The 22,581-nt window shown below is 37.2% G+C and overlaps 2 protein-coding genes across 9 annotated transcripts in view; one reads left to right on the top strand and one right to left on the bottom strand.

The window, feature by feature from the left end:
• The first annotated feature begins 443 nt into the window (after positions 1 to 443).
• On the top strand, positions 444 to 4,704 carry LOC134817055 (uncharacterized). Its single transcript, XM_063826144.1, has 7 exons — positions 444 to 667; positions 910 to 1,027; positions 2,163 to 2,254; positions 2,640 to 2,702; positions 3,808 to 3,936; positions 4,078 to 4,243; positions 4,366 to 4,704. Exons 1-7 carry the CDS (start codon positions 563 to 565, stop codon positions 4,512 to 4,514), a joined length of 822 nt encoding a protein of 273 aa, XP_063682214.1. The 5' UTR covers positions 444 to 562; the 3' UTR covers positions 4,515 to 4,704.
• Positions 4,705 to 7,979: 3,275 nt separating this feature from the next.
• LOC134817131 (neo-calmodulin-like) overlaps positions 7,980 to 22,581 on the bottom strand; it is a 56,064-nt gene continuing 41,462 nt past the window's right edge. For all 8 annotated transcript variants that reach the window (XM_063826242.1, XM_063826245.1, XM_063826246.1 and 5 more), the window contains 5 exons: positions 21,392 to 21,493; positions 11,647 to 11,782; positions 11,417 to 11,520; positions 10,523 to 10,630; positions 7,980 to 9,404 (listed from right to left, as the gene is read on the bottom strand). In XM_063826242.1, the coding sequence (XP_063682312.1) occupies positions 9,300 to 9,404; positions 10,523 to 10,630; positions 11,417 to 11,520; positions 11,647 to 11,782; positions 21,392 to 21,493 (555 nt within the window). In that variant the 3' untranslated portion in view covers positions 7,980 to 9,299. The remainder of the gene's footprint in view (positions 9,405 to 10,522; positions 10,631 to 11,416; positions 11,521 to 11,646; positions 11,783 to 21,391; positions 21,494 to 22,581) is intronic.

Below are 22,581 nucleotides of genomic sequence, written 5' to 3'. Positions count from 1 at the left end.
TGTCCCCAGTTCCCAGTGTCTCACTTATAACCCCTGCTATGTCCAGGAATGACCAACTGTCCCCAGTTCCCAGTGTCTCACTTGTAACCCCTGCTCTGTCCATGAATGACCAACTGTCCCCAGTTCCCAGTGTCTCACTTGTAACCCCTGCTCTGTCCAGGAATGACCAACTGTCCCCAGTTCCCAGTGTCTCACTTGTAACCCCTGCTCTGTCCAGGAATGACCAACTGTCCCCAGTTCCCAGTGTCTCACTTGTAACCCCTGCTCTGTCCAGGAATGACCAACTGTCCCCAGTTCCCAGTGTCTCACTTGTAACCCCTGCTCTGTCCAGGAATGACCAACTGTCCCCAGTTCCCAGTGTCTCACTTGTAACCCCTGCTCTGTCCAGGAATGACCAACTGTCCCCAGTTCCCAGTGTCTCACTTGTAACCCCTGCTCTGTCCAGGAATGACCAACTGTCCCCAGTTCCCAGTGTCTCACTTGTAACCCCTGCTCTGTCCAGGAATGACCAACTGTCCCCAGTTCCCAGTGTCTCACTTGTAACCCCTGTTCGGATGTGATCATGGTATGTGAACGAGTATCCAACAAGTCACCACCTCCAATATCTAAAGCTTACTTAGAGACTGCCCTGGACTCTGAACTGATCAGTGAGCGAGCTTTGAGAGAGGTATAAGGAGAAAGGATTTTTGAATTTTTAAAGGATGTTTGGTTTATTTCGTTTTAGGGTCTCGAATCAGTTGATTAAATTTGAGGTGCTGTTAATGCTGTCCGTCATCCTAGATGACGGACAGCTGGTTAGCAATACCATAGCAACCTGGTAACCTGGTAACCTGGTAACCTGGTAACCTGGTAACGTGGTAACCTGGTAACCTGGTTACAATTTTTATCGTGCTGATTTATCGTCCCCAGGTGATCCTAGATGACGGACAGACTGACAAGATAATGCAGTTCCTATCCTGTCCTAGACGTCGGAGAAGCTCGGTCTGTGCTGACCATCTACTGATTAAACAAATCGGTCCTAGTTTAGGTATGTAACAATTTATTGTAAAAGAGAGTGGTTCAGGACAGTAACCATGGTAACCAGAGTAACCACCGACTCTTCTTTAAGCAACGTGTGAAACGTGTGTCAGATAGTTGTTCTCATATAATAGTCAGCATACAGTAGCAGGTTTTGATTTTATATTGAACTTGTCGTACTTAATGTGCACAGTTTAGTACATCTAGTGCTATGTATTTACTCTAAGTTTTACATTATTCTTCTTTCATTGAGTTACTTGTCAAAGGACACTTTTACTTTAATCATAAGATTGCATTCGCCGGCAGTCATTCAAAATCAAGCACATCTTGACTGCTGAACATATCGAGATATTAAGTTTTACAGTAGAATTCTACCTTTTCTAAGTTGTACATTTCTCCGTTGTTTTTTGTTTCATCTTTGTCTATCCACGCCTTGAAAGGTTGTATTTATACCTCACAAAATATGGTTAACAGACGGTACAGTAACCACATTAACCACAGTAACCACAGTAATCACAGTAATCACAGTAACTACAAACCTCAGGATCGTATTGTTTGCTTTTAACAAAGGTTAAAGAGAACGGTCGAGTAACCGCCTTAAATTCATTGTGGTGTACACTGTACAGCACTCGTATTCAAATCTGCCAAACCGCGATTAAATTTCTGAAATCGCTTTCAGTACAGTCGCAACAAATCTAAACTTTAGGATTAACGTTTGAATTTTAAAACTGGTAGCTGTCAAGCAACAAGAGTGCTACTGCACAGATGCTGACTTTGAAATTGTGTTAAGTTAAGTTATCATTTGTTGTTGTCTCAAATCTCAACTCTTAGAAGTTCTTAACTTTGACATTTTTTGCCCGAAAATGTATAAAATATTCCTATTTCCTAAAAAGAACCAATAACGAAAACCCTTACCGTTACTGGTAACCTGGTAACCTAGTAACCTGGTAACCTGGTAACCTGTTAAACTGGTAATCTGGTAACCTGTTAACCTGGTAATCTGGTAGCCTAGTAACCTGGTAACCTGTTGACCTGGTAACCCGTTAACCTGTTAACCTGTTAACCTGTTAACCTGTTAACCTGTTAACATGGTAACCTGGTAACCTGGTAACCTGGTAACCTGGTAACGAAACCCTTCCGGTTAGGTTCCAAATTGCTGGAAGATACTCTGCGGGAGATAAACAAAGTAGTTCAGCTCAAAACCTTCACTGAGCAGCCAGAGATTCAGTCACCTCAGGTATTTAGAACATCACATTACTTACTAACTGGGTCTATTCAGAAAAAAACATTCATTTTCTGGGAAGAATCATCAAATGAGACCCAATAAGCCGTACATATTATTGTTATGTTTTGCACGTTAATTTATTGTAGCATTAATTACGTTAATTTATTGTAGCTCTTATATTGTGTAAAATGTTACGGACGAAATGATCCCAGGGGGGACTCCCAACCCACTGCTTCGGGGCGTTGTTGATGCACCTTTCACAAGCAAGAGCCGCTTTGGTCTACTAGCTGTGCATTGCACCGCACAGTGTGCAATGTCTCAGCTACATGGGTTGGGGCCCCCCATTTGTTTTCTTTTTTGTAATTGTTTTGCGCGCTCTGAGAATGAGACTTTTCAGAGTTGCAGTGAGCAAGTTAAAGGTTGGTTTGCTACGCCGAACAAGGTCGTCTCCAGCCCTCCGGTAAGATCATGTTCTTATCTTGTATCCTGTATCCTGTATCCTGTATCCTGTATCCTGTATCCTGTATCCTGTATCCTGTATCCTGTATCCTGTTCTCTTACAAGTGTTTAGTGCTGTTTATTGTTGCTTACTTTTGTTTATTTTGAAAAAAAAATTGCAAATCCAGATATTAATCATTGATCCCGGCCAGCCTGTATCTGGCTTCATGCTCAGCCCGATGTACAGTTACTGTGTCTATAGTGGTATTTATCACGATAGTAACAAAAGGACTAGATAGCACTTCACCGTAGACCACCGACTAAATTCAACCGATCTCATTTATAGTCATTATCACTGCGAAATATCCGCATATACTTACAGTTTAACTGTTTTGAAGCATATCCCGATTTAAATATGCGCATAATACTAACAGTTTAACTGTTTTGAAGCATATCTCGGTTTAATTATCGCGATCTTTCTCTTAGTGCGGGTATTATCGCTTTGTTTTCTTGTTAAAAGATATTAAATTTACAGTCTAGTGTTACGGTGCGTTCTTTAGAAATAACTCGTTGCTTTGACTCTTGGTCCCCGACTAGTGTAGTCTTGAGCAATAATTAGTGATATTTTGCTGCATTATTTGTAAATTTTAGCAACAATAAGCAAGCAACTCACTTACAAGCACACGAGTTAAACCACATGTCAACTTGCTCCTGTAGCGGGATTACAGGAGTAGACTGAGAGAGAGAGACTCATATCTCACTATCTCATTCCTGCCCCCGTTATTTTAGTTTAATACTCCTTTCTGTTTTACTCAAATGTTCATACTTTGGTTTTTAAGGTGGTGTTTCACACTTGATATATTAGTAACAATTAAAGTAACGTTTTTAGAATTTAGTGTTAAAAGTTTTGTAAGAAGCTACCCTTCACGAGTGCTTATTGCTGCGATTTGAGAAATAGCTCTTATTGTAATGATGATAATATTCGTTTTATGGCGAATGATTTGATGGATACAACTGCTATAATCACTACAAAACAGTATGATTTTCTAACTGCAACTGTTGCCATAGTAACAATAACATACTAACTAATAGTACAACAGTTACCATAGTAACATACTAACTAATAGGACCAACTCCACGGAAAGAGAACAACTCTAGGACTAGGAGGATACAAACTCACCACCAGTAGATCTCTCTTCCTTACAATCGTGGCGAAGGAACGCTTCAAGGCGGCGCATCCTACCCGCCAAAACAAGGTAAGTAGGTGGTTACCATAGTTACTAAGTAGCTGATGGAGTCTAGTGTGATAAACTTAGTGAATTGTCTGCATCTCTTACCAAGAATAAGTTACAGTTGCCCTCCCCCATATCTACACTTCACATGAACTATATTGACAGACAGCGTCTAAGAAAGTGGTACATGGGTCGAGGGTTAATACTCAGTCCTCAGAGGAGGAGGGGTTCACAGAAATACCGCCCCTTGACAAAGTGCAGGAGCATATAGAACGAGTCAGGACCATCATGGGCCAGAGTCCCGTCACTCCCTCCGGACGACAGGACCTTTGTAAGTTTTCTCTTATTAACAAGATGAGGAAAGACAAATTTGTGATGTCAATTGTGGTGTGGTCACTGTCAGTGGTGTTAAACTTGTGTTTTTGTCAATCTAGATTTATCTCAACTTTTCAGTCAGTTCCAGAGGAAGACGAGAACCAGAACCGAAAGCGAAACTAACCGCCCACATGGTGTACAAAGTGCCGTTCCCTGCACTCAAGAGAAGACGAGACACGCATCTTGCTGGAGAGAAATACATACATTCTCTTATTTTGGACGATTGAGTTTATTTTCAGTTGTAACCTGTAAAGTTACAACTGCACTATTTGATCAGGTCTAAGATTCTCCAATCGAGCAATACAAGTCAAATTGTTCAGATGTTCAGGTCACGGAAAAGAAAAGAAAACACTTTGATCTTAGTAGAAAACTGAAATCAGAATTTTGTAATTTGATTAGAGTGGCTGCTCTCAAACTGAATCTTGCGTTTTTAATAGAATATCTCGAGAGAGCTCGTGATAGAGTGGACGGTAACAATATCTGTTTAGTCTCGGACATCTTCAGTCCGAGCGTGCTAATTCACTCTGCAGTCGATCTTCGAGATTGTTCTAAAAGGGTCCCCGACAGTTGAAATCAATTTGGATCGATGTTTTTTCGGACGCTGATTCCGAATAACCCTCCTGAAATAGGGTAAAAATGCTCACCTGGCGAGATATTTGCGAAAAACTGTCTCTATCACGTGATATGACCGTATAAGGAAGTGAGTATAATTTATCGTTAGGGGTTTCAGCATATGCTGATCATGCTTTTGGGTTAGGGACAGGGTTATGATCAGATTAGAGGGTTAGGGTTTTGAATAGACGTTCAGGGCCAGTTAGAGAACGGGTTGAAAAGTCACGTGACAGACGAGTGTAGTATAGAGTGATTAATCATTAATCATCATCCGCTTCAATCAGTAGTCACAAATAATTTCAAGTCAGCAGTTCCCGGCTCTTACTAATTCGCTCGCCCAAAAATTTCACGTGACTTTGGTTTTTATGGTTTTACACTTTTACAGCCGTACAAAACGGTTTTACATAAAGTTAAACCCTAATCCCAACCCTAACACTAACCATAACCCCGAAGCTATCCCATATTCATAACCCTTACCACAACCCTAACCCTAACCCGAGCCCTAAACAATCGAATTCATGTTTTACTAGCCTGTCACGTGACCAAAACGGTTTTTTGCCCATAACACATAACTCTCCAGGGAAGCATTTTTACCCTACGTCATGGGGGTGATTCGGAATCAGCATCCAAAGATACACCAATTTAGATCAATTTCATAATCATACCAAAAGGGCCTTTTCACAAGAATTTTCTTAAAATTTGGGCGAGCGATTTAGTTTGTCATACGTTGTATGACCCGCCGCGCACTCGTGCGTGGCTAAAACTGTATCGGTAGAAACTCTACCAGTGAAGTTACCTGAGGACCCCAGGCTTTAATGTTGGTAAACAACGAATAGAGATTAGGCGGAATGACAGGCTGAGCGCGGCCCAGTAACAGTGAAGCGACAGTGGGGGTCACCACGTGATACAAGATTTAGTAGGAGCGGCAGTACCCACCCTATTACTATTAGTGAAGTGTGAACTAGCTGTGTGGGGCTGGTGAAGATCGGCTCTAGTCTCGATTGGTACGTGTGGTGGATGATGATTAATCACTCTACACTCGACTGTCACGTGACTTTTTCAACCCGTTCTCTAGCTGGCCCTGAACGACTATTTGAAACCCTAACCCTCAAATTTGATCCCGACCCTAACCCTAACCCAATCCTTAACAAAAGCATATGCTGAAGTCCTAACCCTAACGAGGAATTAGACTTACTTTCTTATTCGGTCATATCACGTGATCGAGGCAGTTTTTCGCCAATATCTCGTCAGGGGAGCATTTTAACCCTATGTCATGGGGGTGAATCGGAATCAGCGTCCGAAAATAAATCGATTGAAGTTGGTTTCAACTGTCGAGGGCCATTTTAGAACAATCTCGAAGATCGACTGTAGAGTGATTTAGCACGATCGACGTGTGGTATCAATTTGTCATACGGTGTATGACCCGCCGCGCACGAGTGCGCGGCTCCCCCTGTATCGTAGAAACTCTACTATCGTAGAAACTCTACTATAGTGAAGCGACAGTGGGGGTCACCACGTGATACAAGTATCAATCACTCTGAGATCTGATAGTAGAGGCTCTTACGGGCATTGTCTGCTCGATACGTTAGGGACCCCAGATACACCTTACTAGACGTATTTTTGACCGTAGAATCGATTGAAAGTGGTTTCAAGATGATTGGACTGATTGTTCTGGGGTAAAATCGCAAAAAACCGATTTTTGGGCCAAAAATAGGCCAAAAAACCATGTTTTTTGATATTTTGAGCAAGTTAATTTTGTTGGCATGTCGGCAAAACTTGCATAAAGATAGCTAAAAGACAGCCGCACAAGATTGTATAAAAATAAAACAAATCCCTCTATTTGTTCTGAGGTAAAAATCCAAAAAAGTGGTAAAAATTTTGACTTTTTTGCTTTAAGTTTGAATAATTTTTTGCAGTTGTATTAAATCAACCCAAAAATAGTCACATCGTGTTTGCCTAAATTTTTCCTTTCAGAGAAGTACCCACTTCATATACTTAATCGAAGTTTGAATATTGTCACTCCGCAAGCGTTTTTGCCAAATTTTCGACGCGCACTACGCGCAAAAGCATTTAGTTGTTATCAATTGGCACCCGCGCGTTCATCATAAATTTCAAACAGCTATAACTCAGCGAGATTATGTCCGTTCTAGCTCATATTTTCACACTAAATAGAAAATAATGTGATCTTATTGCTGACAAAATATGGATATAATTACTTTATTTGCCTTAGAGTAATAGACTGTCAAAGTTTAAAACGCGCATTGGTATAGCACGTGACTAATAAGGCCAAATTTATACTTCTTAACATATTATCGATCCTTAGACATCATACTATTGTGTCCAATTAGCGGTTAGGTCTCTAAACTCGTAGCAGAAAACACGTCTTTTTGCCCGTAAGAGCCTCTACTATGAATTGAAAAAGTTACAATTTTGAATTTAGTCGATTTCGCCAAATTGTTATTTCCAACTTTTATGTTCGAGAGATTTTATAAAAATTTTATAAAAGCTTTTAAATTAATAATAGATGTGATTGTCATATTATTTGTTTATGATGCAAATAAATTCTATAAAAATGTTTTGATACTAGTTATAGTATTATCCAAATATTTTCAATTTTTACTTCTAGTGGTGGAGTGTATTTTGTTATACTTATTTAATTTTAAGTGAATCAACAATTGGAGGAAGCCACCCCTCACGTCATATTAAAATCGATCAAAACGTATTTCAAAGAGTGCCATTTCGAGTAGAAAGTGGCGCGCGCTCGCGCTACTTCCAACTTCTAAGAAATTTGGACGAGTTACATCCGTCAACAATAAACGTCTTTTTATTTGGCACGTATGTATGTTTGCTCGCTCGCACGCACGGTCGCAAAGCTATGCCTATACCATATTTAACGGTTAACGGGTGATACTCGTAAAATTTTTGTTCCATATATTAGGACCGTCGACGAGTCCAACTCGGCGCGCGTCCTGGTATGCTATATGTTACATGTTATAATCCTACAACTTCGGCACTTTGAGTCATAATGCAATATGTATGTACTACGGCTTGATGGATCAGGAAAAAATAAGAGAAAACACTTTGATTGTTTTAACACTATCATAATGTAGGGCTTCCTACACCCCTGATAATGATCAATGATAAAAGTTTACATGGTAAACCTAAAATAAGACTCACATCCTAAGACATGTCATAATACATATACAAAAGTTACAAAATGTTGAACATTAACATTATCATTATTATTCAGGGTCGTAACTGAAAAGTAGACATATTCTAAAAGCTAATCTAAACCATCTTAAACTTAAGGGAGACAAATTAAATCAGCAATCGATTAAGTTTTTCATCTCTCCTCTCATTTATTATCTTAACTTTGTCTAACAAGTCCTCCTTGTCAGTTTCTGTCCATTAAATAAACGTACAGCTATATTTTTAGAATCTCATAACTTTGTAAACAGTAAGAGATAGTACACATACTACTAATACTATGTAATCCAACGTTTGGGGAGGTATTTTGAAATGTGTATAGTGAGGGGTTTAGTGAGGGGTATAGTGATGGGTGTAGTGATGAATATTGAGGGGTATAGTGAGGGGTATAGTGATGAATATTGAGGGGTATATTGAGGGGTATAGTGATGGGTATAGTGATGGGTATAATGAGGGGTATAGTGATGGGTATAATGAGGGGTTTGGGGTTTACAGTGGCCAAAACATGGTTTAGGAACGTGTTGAGCAATATATTATGTTACATAGAAAAGCGATAAAAAGTGCGTGAATATACAGGAACTACATCTCTAGAGAAATAAATTATTTTAGAATAGCTTTCGAGAATTTTTCTCTGTAACTGCTTTATATCACAGCTATGGAAACAAGATATAAAATCAATATGTACGTTTTAACTTTAATTTCAAGTTAGAGGTTCTGCGATGTGATCTAAAAGGAAGATCTGGACTGCCTCGTGACCAATAACATGTGGTTACTATAGTTACATGTGGTTACTATAGTTACATATCTCTCTTTCAATATCATCATACAAGAGGCCGAAGCAATTTCTGAGAGCATTTGTTCTCGCTAAATAATGATAAGTTCAGAGACTTGTTGGCCGTTCTTCCTGCTGGTTACCATGGCTACTAGGTTACTACTTCCTGCTCGAGCCGTTGCTGAATCTAAAACCAAACACAGTCTCATTTGCTGAATTTTTCTGAATGCTGTATATTCCCTCGATGTTACAATGATCCAACTGTACAGTTGCCATGGTTACTAAGTTGCTAAGTAGTGTCCCACAATTCTATCACACGACCTTCACCTCGCTCCTTCAATCTTTTTCCGGAATAGCATTCTCGAAAATAACACAATATACAACACTATAAAATCATCTGAATTATTAATGAAGAGGTCTATCATTGTTGTCGGCAGTCTCCCGATTCCTCGTCAGCAGTCATCATAGCCTGGAATTCGTTATAGTCTATCAGCCCATTCTTGTCTAGATCTGCAATTGCCAGTAGCTGAAACAAATCGTCGTTTGAATGTGGGACAATTTCGAAAAACTTAATTACGGTACTAGCAAACCTGCGCGTTTGCAACACACTTTTTTAGAGATTTTACCGGTGTATCCTCTAAAATCATCTACCTTACTCGGGATTATTATGACCGGGATAAAGTGGTGGGTTTAGGGTAATTTCGCCATATTTTTCCCGAACCACATTTTCACCGGTCGTTAATAAACCCGCCTACTCAGCTTTTAGGGTTCCCAAGGGGTATGGGTGCTCATATTTTAATCGTTGTCTTATATTCACTAAAGAAGACTATTGGGACACTTGTTGTAGGTTTTTCGACTTCATTTGGCTGAAATTGCAAAAAATTCACCTTTTTGCCCAATTCTTGTCATATATCCTTATTGTCAAATTTGATTTAAATAGGCCAATTTTTAATTTCTTAGGTATTGACTATCTCTACAAATGAAATAGGACTCAAAGTAAAAGTAACAGTTAAATTAAAACTTGAATTAATTAAAACTGATGAAAGGGATGATCCAGATGAAGATAACGAAGATGATTACAACTTATTGGAAGACTAAACAGCTCTCCCTTTATCTTAATATCGATCTGGTTGTTACGCTTCAAATGTTAAAAATTATCTTCCATCTAGTTTGATTAACCACGAGTCATTATTTCTGTCTACTTTCAACAATTATTGATAATTCGACTTGTTTCACAAGTTTTAGCAATGCGAAAATTTCTAAACTTGCTTATCTCTAATAAGGAAATTTACATCTGAGACAAAATTTTTGAATCTAAAATTGAAAGGTTGGACACCGGTAAAATGGCGACCGGGAAAATGTGGTGGGTTTTGAGCAATTTCGCCATATTTTTCCCGAACCATATTTTAACCGGTCGTTAATAAACCCGTCGTAATAATCCCGAGTAAGGTAATTTGTTCAATTTGAGGGAAGGGGCGCCAACAGGGGAGGGGCCGCCCACAGATGGGCGTGGGGGGGGGGGGGGGGGGGGGGGGGGGGGGGGGGGACTGGACACGGTAGTTGCAAGTGCAACCAGGATCGAAAGAGAGTAATTCCGAGGTAAATGAGGATAGACGGTCACTTCATTGATTGATTTTGTTTTACCTCATCGGCCTCTTGTTGCGTCATCGCCTCTCCGTACGTGCACAGGGCGAACCTCAGCTCCTGCGCGTCCACATACCCGTCTTTGTTACGGTCAAATACTGCAAACGCCTGAGTGAGTATGGATTGTTTTAAAAAATAAATAAGTTGACTACTGCTAAGTTTAGACGGAAGGGTGGTATGAATATCAATTTTTGTGATTATTGAATAGTTCTTTTATTCAAATTTCTGATTGTTTCTGAATAGACTCAGTGAAGACAGATTCTAATGGAAATAAATAGCTGAATAACGTATCGACATTTCTACGTCATACTCATATTCTGAAATAGTATTAATTCAATTATAACGATCAATATTCACATTAAAAATTTGACGACGAAATTTATTTCAAACAAAATATATAACTGTATAATAGTTATCAACCGTAAATAGTTTTTTTAACGAAATCGGAGCAAATATGAACATAAAACTGACAAAATTTATCAAATAGGGCTCATCTAAAATTAACGAATAGCGTGACGTTATACAGGAGATAAAAGATTAAAAGAGATAAAAGAATTAAACGAGAATATTACTATTTACACGTCACTCAACTAAAAACTGTGTTAGATTGTTCAACTCTGTTTTTTTTATGACGTAGAAATGTCGATACGTTATTCAGCTATTTATTTCCATTAGAATCTGTCTTCACTGAGTCTATTCAGAAACAATCAGAAATTTGAATAAAAGAACTATCAAATCATGAGACTCAAAAACACTACACGAATCCACCAGATTATTGAATAGTCAAAGCTTCTACTTATAAAGTGGTTTACGTTAACAATTCCTCGAGAAACGTCAATAGTCAATACTTAGAAAAGTTTACACTTCTAATTATAGTAATATGTTTATACGCACTTTAACGATTTCACCTTTCTCGATTTCATTCCACGTTTCGGAAGCCATTAAGGTCAGGAACTCACTAAACTCAATAGTTTTACTCTGGTTTTCATCTACTTGCTCTGAAATAGGTGAATTTTTAATTTCCGATAATAAGAGGAAAATCGAAGCTCATATGAGGTTAACATTACCAGTACGAAAAAAGAACGCTCACTATTTTTAGAAATCTACCATATCAAAAATGTTACCTATAATTCTGTTGAGGTCGTTTTCAGATAGAGATTTTCCGAGATGTATTCTGAAAACATGGCCGAGTTCGTCCACACTGATACTCCCATCATCATTCTTATCAAACAGTTTGAAGAGTTGGCGATATGACTCCACCTGCAGACGACACTCGTTATTAACTATTATAGGTAACTAATAATTAATTCTCTTAAAAATTATAATTATCATTATATAGGCATTGTCAATTTAATTCATACCCATAGTCGCTGCAAAAAATGCGGCTTCGTAGTTTTTTAGTTTACATTGCTGGACGTGGCTTGTTTGATAAATATCCCCAGGAAATTAAACATACTGTCTAATGTACGCGATACGATAAATCAATTAGTGGATAGGAGATAAGAAATCATGCAAATGTCATTAAACTTGTAAAATGTGACGACCATAATATGAATATATATCGACAACTGGCTACTGATGACGATGTGGCAAAATGCTTTTAGAATTACAAAAGAGGGAATATGTGTGTGTGTGTGTGTGTGTGTGTGTGTGTGTGTGTGTGTGTGTGTGTGTGTGTGTGTGTGTGTGTGTGTGTGTGTGTGTGTGTGTGTGTGTGTGCGCGTGGGTGGGTGTGTGTGTGTGTGTGTGTGTGTGTGTGTGTGTGTGTGTGTGTGTGTGTGTGTGTGTGTGTGTGTGTGTGTGTGTGTGTGTGTGTGTGTGTGTGTGTGTGTGTGTGTGTGTGTGTGTGTGTGTGTGTGTGTGTGTGTGTGTGTGTGTGTGTGTGTGTGTGTGTGTGTGTGTGTGTGTGTACAACTCACCGAATCGTCATCTTCAAAGAAATGAACCATCAGAAAACAGTTATGAAACTTATATTATCACTGAGTAAAGATTAGAAAGATTATTATTGATCTTAATATAATCTCATGTTTTTTATGCTTGGCTAAAAGGGGCGACAATTTTATGAAATGATAAAAACAAGCAGTAAACGTTGTATGATTCAACAATCAACATACTTTAAAGAATACAGACAAATTGAAATAAGGTATAATTTCTGTATATCGGCAGAGGTGAACTGACCGGACTAAATACAACTTGAGCTTTAGAACTAGAGGGAAATAATGTGCACGTCCTGCGCGGAATCCCCCCAAAATGAGCGAAAGCTAAAGGTGATTCCAAATTTAGCATTCATCTAAACATAAGTCAGAAATGTTAATCTTACACTCAACTACAAAGATGTTTCACGCTCTTATTTGTTGGTAAAACTAAATCTTACATTGATATCTTACAGCGACAGTGAATTTCACTCTATGTTTAAATCTAATTGCGAACACTGAGCGTAAAAAGGTATGTTCGGCCGGTTATTCAATTGTTAAATGAAAAAATTGAAACACTGAGTACAAGTCGTTAAGATCGTCTAATGTTTATTTTGAGTTTGTTAAGTGTTTAGTTTCATAATCCATATAATATGAACACACGATGTAAAAGCTTCGAGCACAATATTCGAAGCTCTTTTTGAGCAAGAAGAGAACATGGAGGATTAGCGCAAATGTGGTGTAATTTCGCCAAACCACCAAGTTGGATCGTATAGTACCCTAAGAAGAATGATAATAATTTAGAGCATGTTATTTGGTAACCAATGGTTACTAACAACCTCTTTAAAAAACTGTTATCTAGCACAACATAACAGAAAAAAGATAAAAATATAAAAAAAAAGCAAAAAAAGATTCCATCCCAATGCTGAAAAAAAAACTGTCCACTAAATAACAATTGACCGAATATGTAACAGTCAAATGAAGTGGCCAGTAAAAACAAACATTTCCGTTATCTTGATGATCGAGATGTAAAATTTCCAGCTTGCATGATTGAGAAAAACAAAACAAATCACTAATGGGGTTTTGCCGCCGACAACAGAAAAATGTGAGCTTGATGTAACAACAAGACATCCTTATAAGATGTGAGCTTGATGTAACAACAAGACACCCTTACAAAAAAACAGCATGCTATTACTATTAGGAAGAGAACACTGTAATTAAGCAAGACAAAGAACATGTGAGCGGAGCTGTAATATCAAGCTCTATATCACAAGTGCATAATATATTATTATATTATCTTGTTACTTTTAAAGTTAAACGAACTACCCTTGTAGTGGCAGCATTCCGATATTCAACAAACTGTATCTCTAACAGTGTTTCTGGCGACCCCTGCTGCAGTCTAACAATGTTGTTATACTATTACGATTGAAGTCACGTATTATGACTATGTTAGAATGTACATTATCAAGATATTTCATTATATTTCATTATCAAGATATCTGATCTTGTTTGTGATATGTGATATGTGAGAACGTCGTGATCGGATCAAAGATTAAGTTTTAAGTTAAGTTTATTCAAGAAGGATTTTAGTTTTAATTCGAACAAAGGAATCTCAGTCTTAGTCTTACAATTCCGCAGAAAAATGTATTATTCTTCAGAAGTCAAAAAGCTAAGTACAAACACGCCTCCTTTCCTTCAACGATCATAAATTCATTTTCACGAATCACATGTAGATAGTTATATAGTTGACACATAACTGCATTCCATAACCCTCTAGTTTAGTTTAAAGCCGGTAATATAATGACTTAGTAACCTCACTCAGTTATAAAACCAAAATTATAATTATCTACAGGAACTACAGGAACTACAGGAACTACAGGAACTAACAGGAACTACAGGAACTACAGGAATTAACAGGAACTACAGGAACTACAGGAACTAACAGGTCTGTCAATTTAAATACCACAATGAAAAGCACCGTTCCAGCCAACAATCAACAACAAAAAGTAACAACAAAGCACACACGGAACTTGCACCTCAAGTAAACTGGACAGTAATCTTATAACCAATTAGAAAGTTACTTCTAGCTACTGTGCAGGTCACACCTTCAAACTATCACACATCATAACATTTCCAAGAACTAGCAGGTCTATCTATAGTGCAGCAGCGTGACCAACAAGGTGCACGTGCGGGATTAGTACCAAACAGGGCACTGACGCGGTCATTACATCAAGAAAATGTTTTGAAGCGGGCATTTGGCAAACTTGGCAGTCAGTCATTGGGTAAACGGCATCTAGTATCACTTGTATAAATATAACTTATTGGAGGCAACTGTAAAGTTAGCACGCCCGTCGCGGGTGTTATATTAGTAGTAGACTTGCATTAAACGTATAGTATATCGGTATATGGAACACGACAAATTATATGTGCCGATGCTAGCAAAATGTGGGAGGGGAGGGGGCGGAGGGGGAGGAGGGGGATGATACAACAGGACTACAATTGTTAGTTTAACTTTTATTAACCTATTGGAACTTCCAAGGATATAAGCCGTAGTCAAAGATATAATAATGCAATTTCATGTATGGATTATTACAGAGTTATATATTTCGATTGAGAGGGGCTGGAGTTCCACAATTTTCCCTTACACATGTCTTTCAACGAACCCTAGCGTTAAATGAAGCCCAAACAAATGTTCAACATTAATCGTAAGACCTTATTCAAAACAGAAGAGAGCACAATGTCGGGAGATCGAATATTCGTTTCTCGAATAAGTAGAACAAGAAACAGAAAGAGGTCGAACAGTAAGTGATCAATAAAACCTGGAGTCACACCATGTAGTTGACTGAGAAACCATTTCCAGGCAGTTACTCGCTAGCAAACTAGAGTCTAGACAGGTAACCTGAGCAGCTGAACGTGTTGGCTAACTACAAGGTAACTGTTGGCTTTTAACGGTTAACACGTCGTTATAGTGCTGCTGTGAGACCAGGAAAAGTTAGACAGAGTCTAATTGAGATGGCTGGCGGTGAGTTAAAATGATGCGATTGGCCCTACATCCCAGGCTGACGGTCGAACTCCATTCTCAAAAAAATTACCTTTAGTGAAGGCCGATGGTCAACAAATAGCGATGTTAGAGCTTGGTGTGAACAAATCCTGACCTCCTTGTACACCATTAGAGTCAACTCTCGCAAATGCGAGAGGAAAGATCCCGGGGAGGGCACCATTGGTTTTGGTAGATTTGGTAGATTTGTTTGTTTGGGGACCGGTTTTTGGTACACCGGCCAATGTTTACAAAATCATATGATACATAACAATATAATTTTATTTAACATACGTGAATATAAGAATAGACATGAAATCTTGAATTTCTATTTATTCCCTGCAATTTTTACTAAGTTCAAAATAAATTTATATGATAACGTATATCACTATAAGAATATGTATGAAAGTCAAACCTGCTTCGCGAAAACTAACAGTTCTGTGTGCTAACAGATCCTGACTGATACTTTTTAACACTAACTAACTAATACTCTTAACTCTAAAAACTAACTAGCTAAAATAAAATATGAGCCACAGTTCATTCTGCCTTGCATATTTAAAAAAGAAAAAAAGAAGAGATTATATGGCTGGCAGTGAGTTGAAATGATGCGATTGTGGTACATACTCTGAGGAAAGTATCATCGTAAATCACGAACAAAAATTCAACAACAACATTAAATATGCGATGGTTCTTTATCTTCGAGGCTGTCGAGATCTAATGTGACGTCTTCACGCATCAACTTACGCACTTAAATTAATGTTGTGATCTTTTAAGTATTCAATAGACACCAGGTTCATGTGCATGAATTTAAGTAACATCGCAAAGTTACTATTAAACTATTTTTCGTGCATGAGGTAGAACGTTATTATACGTAAATCATATAAAATAACCCATTCTTGTAATGAAATATATTAATTCGCAGCACAACCAATGCGTAGACAGTATTCCTCATGTCAAATGAAATACTAAAAGTACTGGGGGGTGTTACAAGTTACAACATCAATAGTTTGCCGGAAATAGTCTACAAAGACACTCCAGGGCAATTTAAATATTTATTTAAAATATAGGAGTCAATTTAAAGACACCGGGTCCGGAAATACCCCTACTATTGGACCTACCGTCTGATTTTATATGCTACCGGACTTTGAAAAACCCTTGAAAGCCTTCTTAGTCTGTAGTCGCTTTAGTTTATGAAGACCCAAATACTCTACAATATTATTCTAAAACAAGGGTTTGAATAACTGGCTATATGATTGTAAAATAGTTGTAAAAATCTTATTTTAACAACTATTTTCAGGCCCGCTTTACACAAACAAAATCGGATTTTATCATGCCTATGTTTTGCGCATTGAACTCAAGCTATTTATATTTTAAGAATAAAAACGCACAAACAAACTTGAATTGACGGATATCTGAATTTGATTTAAGTGAAAAATATCGAGAGCTAACAGTGTTGAAGATAGTATATAGTATATAGTGACAACAGATATGTGGGACCACGCCTTTCTCACTTACCTAATACCTATCCCATTCCAAATGTTAGTAGTATGACAAATATGAACGGTAGAATTGGCAGGCATCAAAGTAACATTTAAAAAATTATTTTGAGTGACCTTAATAAATAATAAAATAAATATAAAATTAAACAATACAGATGACAAAGCTGAGACATAGTATTGTTAACTACTTCAGATTTGTGTAAAGTTTGATAATAATAGTAAAAAATAAGCAGCAAACAAGCTCCCGTGTTTTTTCCGCTTAATTTTAATAAACTCAATTATAAAGGAGCACTACCCGGCCGCAAACTCTGGAGGGAGATGATACGTCACAAACGGGAGTTCATTGGTGCAGGCCACTCGAATGATCGAGGAGACCTAATCAAGTACAAGTAAGTACCCGGAGGTAGGAGGAGCACTACCCGGCCGCAAACTCTGGAGGGAGATGATACGTCACAAACGGGAGTTCATTGGTGCAGGCCACTCGAATGATCGAGGAGACCTAATCAAGTACAAGTAAGTACCCGGAGGTAGGAGGAGCACTACCCGGTGGCATTACTCCTCGTGAGAGTTGGTAGGGGCCGGGGGGAGGGGGGGGGGCCTCGTCCATTAGATGAAGCTATCAGGTTTAACATCGATCGTGCCAAATACAGCTGGGCCTTTCTTATAATTCACATTTCAACTTACCACCTCTATTTTTTGAACCATCCTGACCATCCTGACCATCTTGAACATCCTGGTGATACCTCGCCGACAGAAGCTCATACTGTCTTAACAAGACCTTGGCCAGGTGAGAAAATGAGAAAAACAGCTCACAAAAAGTGGTAAAATAAAAACTTGGCACACTGTACAATTACAGTTAACGATACAACGTCAATACAAGTGTTATTTCTATGTGAAGAGATCTTGCCATGAATTACGCGTCTAAAAATTGTCGTACGGCGTTGAGTGGCTTCCCTATTTTTTGAAAAAATAGGCCATGACTGGATATCAATCACAGCATGTGGGTAGTGTATAATAAACTAAAAGTTGTGGGAAGTATTATTATTATCAATCACAGCATGTGGGTAGTGTATAATAAACTAAAAGTTGTGGGAAGTATTATTATTATCAATCACAGCATGTGGGTAGTGTATAATAAACTAAAGGTTGTGGGAAGTATTATTATTATCAATCACAGCATGTGGGTAGTGTATAATAAACTAAAGGTTGTGGGAAGTATTATTATTATCAATCACAGCATGTGGGTAGTGTATAATAAACTAAAAGTTGTGGGAAGTATTATTATTATCAATCACAGCATGTGGGTAGTGTATAATAAACTAAAAGTTGTGGGAAGTATTATTATTATCAATCACAGCATGTGGGTAGTGTATAATAAACTAAAAGTTGTGGGAAGTATTATTATTATCAATCACAGCATGTGGGTAGTGTATAATAAACTAAAGGTTGTGGGAAGTATTATTATTATCAATCACAGCATGTGGGTAGTGTATAATAAACTAAAGGTTGTGGGAAGTATTATTATTATCAATCACAGCATGTGGGTAGTGTATAATAAACTAAAGGTTGTGGGAAGTATTATTATTATCAATCACAGCATGTGGGTAGTGTATAATAAACTAAAAGTTGTGGGAAGTATTATTATTATCAATCACAGCATGTGGGTAGTGTATAATAAACTAAAAGTTGTGGGAAGTATTATTATTATCAATCACAGCATATGGGTAGTGTATAATAAACTAAAAGTTGTGGGAAGTATTATTATTATCAATCACAGCATGTGGGTAGTGTATAATAAACTACAAGTTGTGGGAAGTATTATTATTATCAATCACAGCATTTTGGTAGTGTATAATAAACTAAAAGTTGTGGGAAGTATTATTATTATCAATCACAGCATGTGGGTAGTGTATAATAAACTACAAGTTGTGGGAAGTATTATTATTATCAATCACAGCATTTTGGTAGTGTATAATAAACTAAAAGTTGTGGGAAGTATTATTATTATCAATCACAGTATGTGGGTAGTGTATAATAAACTACAAGTTGTGGGAAGTATTATTATTATCAATCACAGCATTTTGGTAGTGTATAATAAACTAAAAGTTGTGGGAAGTATTATTATTATCAATCACAGCATTTTGGTAGTGTATAATAAACTAAAAGTTGTGGGAAGTATTATTATTATCAATCACAGCATATGGGTAGTGTATAATAAACTAAAAGTTGTGGGAAGTATTATTATTATCAATCACAGTATTTTGGTAGTGTATAATAAACTAAAAGTTGTGGGAAGTATTATTATTATCAATCACAGCATATGGGTAGTGTATAATAAACTAAAAGTTGTGGGAAGTATTATTATTATCAATCACAGCATGTGGGTAGTGTATAATAAACTACAAGTTGTGGGAAGTATTATTATTATCAATCACAGCATTTTGGTAGTGTATAATAAACTAAAAGTTGTGGGAAGTATTATTATTATCAATCACAGCATGTGGGTAGTGTATAATAAACTAAAAGTTGTGGGAAGTATTATTATTATCAATCACAGCATGTGGGTAGTGTATAATAAACTAAAAGTTGTGGGAAGTATTATTATTATCAATCACAGCATGTGGGTAGTGTATAATAAACTAAAAGTTGTGGGAAGTATTATTATTATCAATCACAGCATGTGGGTAGTGTATAATAAACTAAAAGTTGTGGGAAGTATTATTATTATCAATCACAGCATGTGGGTAGTGTATAATAAACTAAAAGTTGTGGGAAGTATTATTATTATCAATCACAGCATGTGGGTAGTGTATAATAAACTAAAAGTTGTGGGAAGTATTATTATTATCAATCACAGCATGTGGGTAGTGTATAATAAACTAAAAGTTGTGGGAAGTATTATTATTATCAATCACAGCATGTGGGTAGTGTATAATAAACTAAAAGTTGTGGGAAGTATTATTATTATCAATCACAGCATGTGGGTAGTGTATAATAAACTAAAAGTTGTGGGAAGTATTATTATTATCAATCACAGCATGTGGGTAGTGTATAATAAACTAAAAGTTGTGGGAAGTATTATTATTATCAATCACAGCATGTGGGTAGTGTATAATAAACTAAAAGTTGTGGGAAGTATTATTATTATCAATCACAGCATGTGGGTAGTGTATAATAAACTAAAAGTTGTGGGAAGTATTATTATTATCAATCACAGCATGTGGGTAGTGTATAATAAACTAAAAGTTGTGGGAAGTATTATTATTATCAATCACAGCATATGGGTAGTGTATAATAAACTAAAAGTTGCGGGAAGTATTATTATTATCAATCACAGCTGCATATGGGTAGTGTATATTAAACTAAAAGTTGTGGGAAGTATTATTATTATCAATCACAGCATGTGGGTAGTGTATAATAAACTAAAAGTTGTGGGAAGTATTATTATTATCAATCACAGCATATGGGTAGTGTATAATAAACTAAAAGTTGTGGGAAGTATTATTATTATCTAAAATAGTTTCAGTAGCCATTTGTACTAACTGTTGGTAACTGTTGGTAACTGAAGTTCCAGGAACAGTTTTCATGATCAATTTTGTCACTCAGGATTTGTAGACAAAGGAATTTAAGCAATCGAACAGACTCCAAGTGAACAACAATTTTTTACGAAATGAGTGATTGAGATCGATTAAATGCTGTTAACACTTCCATGATATTACGGTCACACATATTGATTAAATTTGATAGACTCCATTAAGAGGTAAGAAGTGCTATTACACTAGTAATAGCACAGTAGTACACTGTACTAGTACGTCAAGATAACAAAGTCGCTAGATTGTATAAAATCACGTACATTAGGTTGAAGGCACTCAGGAAAGCAAGCCGAATAAAAGGATTCAAGTTTCAATATAACAACTCTAAAACTTAGAAGTTGGTATGTGGAATAATTGGAGGTTAGGTATGGCCTCCATACAGCCTCCATACAGCCTTACTGCGACCTCTACACAGCCACCATACAGTGACCACCGTACAGTGACCACCGTACAGTGACCACCGTACAGTGACCACCGTACAGTGACCACCGTACAGTGACCACCGTACAGTGACCACCGTACAGTGACCACCGTACAGTGACCACCGTACAGTGACCACCGTACAGTGACCACCGTACAGCGACCACCATACAGTGACCACCGTACAGTGACCACCATACAGTGACCACCGTACAGTGACCACCGTACAGTGACCACCGTACCGTGACCACCATTCGACCGGCTATGACAAAGATGATTTAACCGTTGTGAAACGAATGTAATTTCATTATGTCCGAGAATTGCCACGAAAACCAATGAGCAGTAAAATGAAAACCAATCATTTTAATCAAGTAATTAATTAAGTAATTAATTAAGTAATTACTCACTATGTCTTGGTCTTCGTCATCGTTGGGACCGAGTGTGTTCATCACCAGGGAATTCACTTTCTCTCCAAGCTGTTTCTCCTCTTTCCTCTTCTCCTCTTCCGCCTAAACAATTAACTCAATTAGTAAATTAATAAACTAATCCAATAACAAGTGATCAATTTTTAGTTGGACCTATTTTAATAATCATGGCTATAAATAAGGCTTGTTGAAGAATTTCGATAAAATCATGGCTATAAATAAAGGCCACGCTGCATACTACTGTTTATCTAACCCTGTATAATTAAGAGTACTAATTAATAATTAGGAGATGTTTCTTTCATGGAGACAATTAATCTCTTGTGGGTCACTCATGATCTTCTATAATGACCAAATTTAATTTTATGTGATTCGATTATCTAATTTTAGTGGTAGAGTGTAATATACGTCTGTAGTTTGGATTAAAGCGCTGGCAAGACTCGGTGGCATGTTGCTTTTGAAATTAAAGTGAAAAATAAAAAATAAATGAAATAAAAATATATGAAATAAATGGGGTGCTAGGTAAAATCATAATATGTAACAGTTGCACCTTGGAAAAATTGTGGGGTAATTTAAATATGGCAAAATTGAAATGTTAAAAAAGGAAAGAAGTCCGAACTATTGACTTAACATTTCACATTTTTGTGGATAAAAACTAAAAAACACCTTATATGGCATTATTACCATGGTACCAATATGTTATAGGGGTCAAGGAAATATTTGTCCAGAAGCTTTATAATTTCATGTGATAGTAGTTCACAGCTGATGAGGTAATTAGGGTAATTAATTGATGAGGTAATTAGGGTAGTAACATGTAAAGTTATATAAAGTTACACGTATAGTTATATATTAGGTGTTAACACATGGGGGACTACTACTTGGCCCAGTGGAAGTGAGGAGGAAATGTTTTCAAATGGAAACATCAATAAATCCAGTATATTTATACAGACAGCAATTTTCATATTTTCTTCAAATAAACGGTAACTGGATTGAACACAGAGATAGTGAATGATAAAAGCAGCAAGATAAACTGGAGGTGGGGTGACTGGCACTATCTTAAAAACGAGTTGAAATTTCAGATTCTCAGTCCTTTATGACCACTGCGTTGTTCACTTCTTGTCAACGTGACCCTACGTACAAGGTGCTCACGAATAATTGGCACGGTTTTGAATTAC

This window comes from Bolinopsis microptera, chromosome 6 (genome assembly GCF_026151205.1).
Source record: "Bolinopsis microptera isolate Bmic1 chromosome 6, MBARI_Bmic_1.0, whole genome shotgun sequence".
Taxonomy (NCBI): Eukaryota; Metazoa; Ctenophora; class Tentaculata; order Lobata; family Bolinopsidae; genus Bolinopsis; species Bolinopsis microptera.
This window is presented reverse-complemented; position numbering and strand designations above follow the sequence as displayed.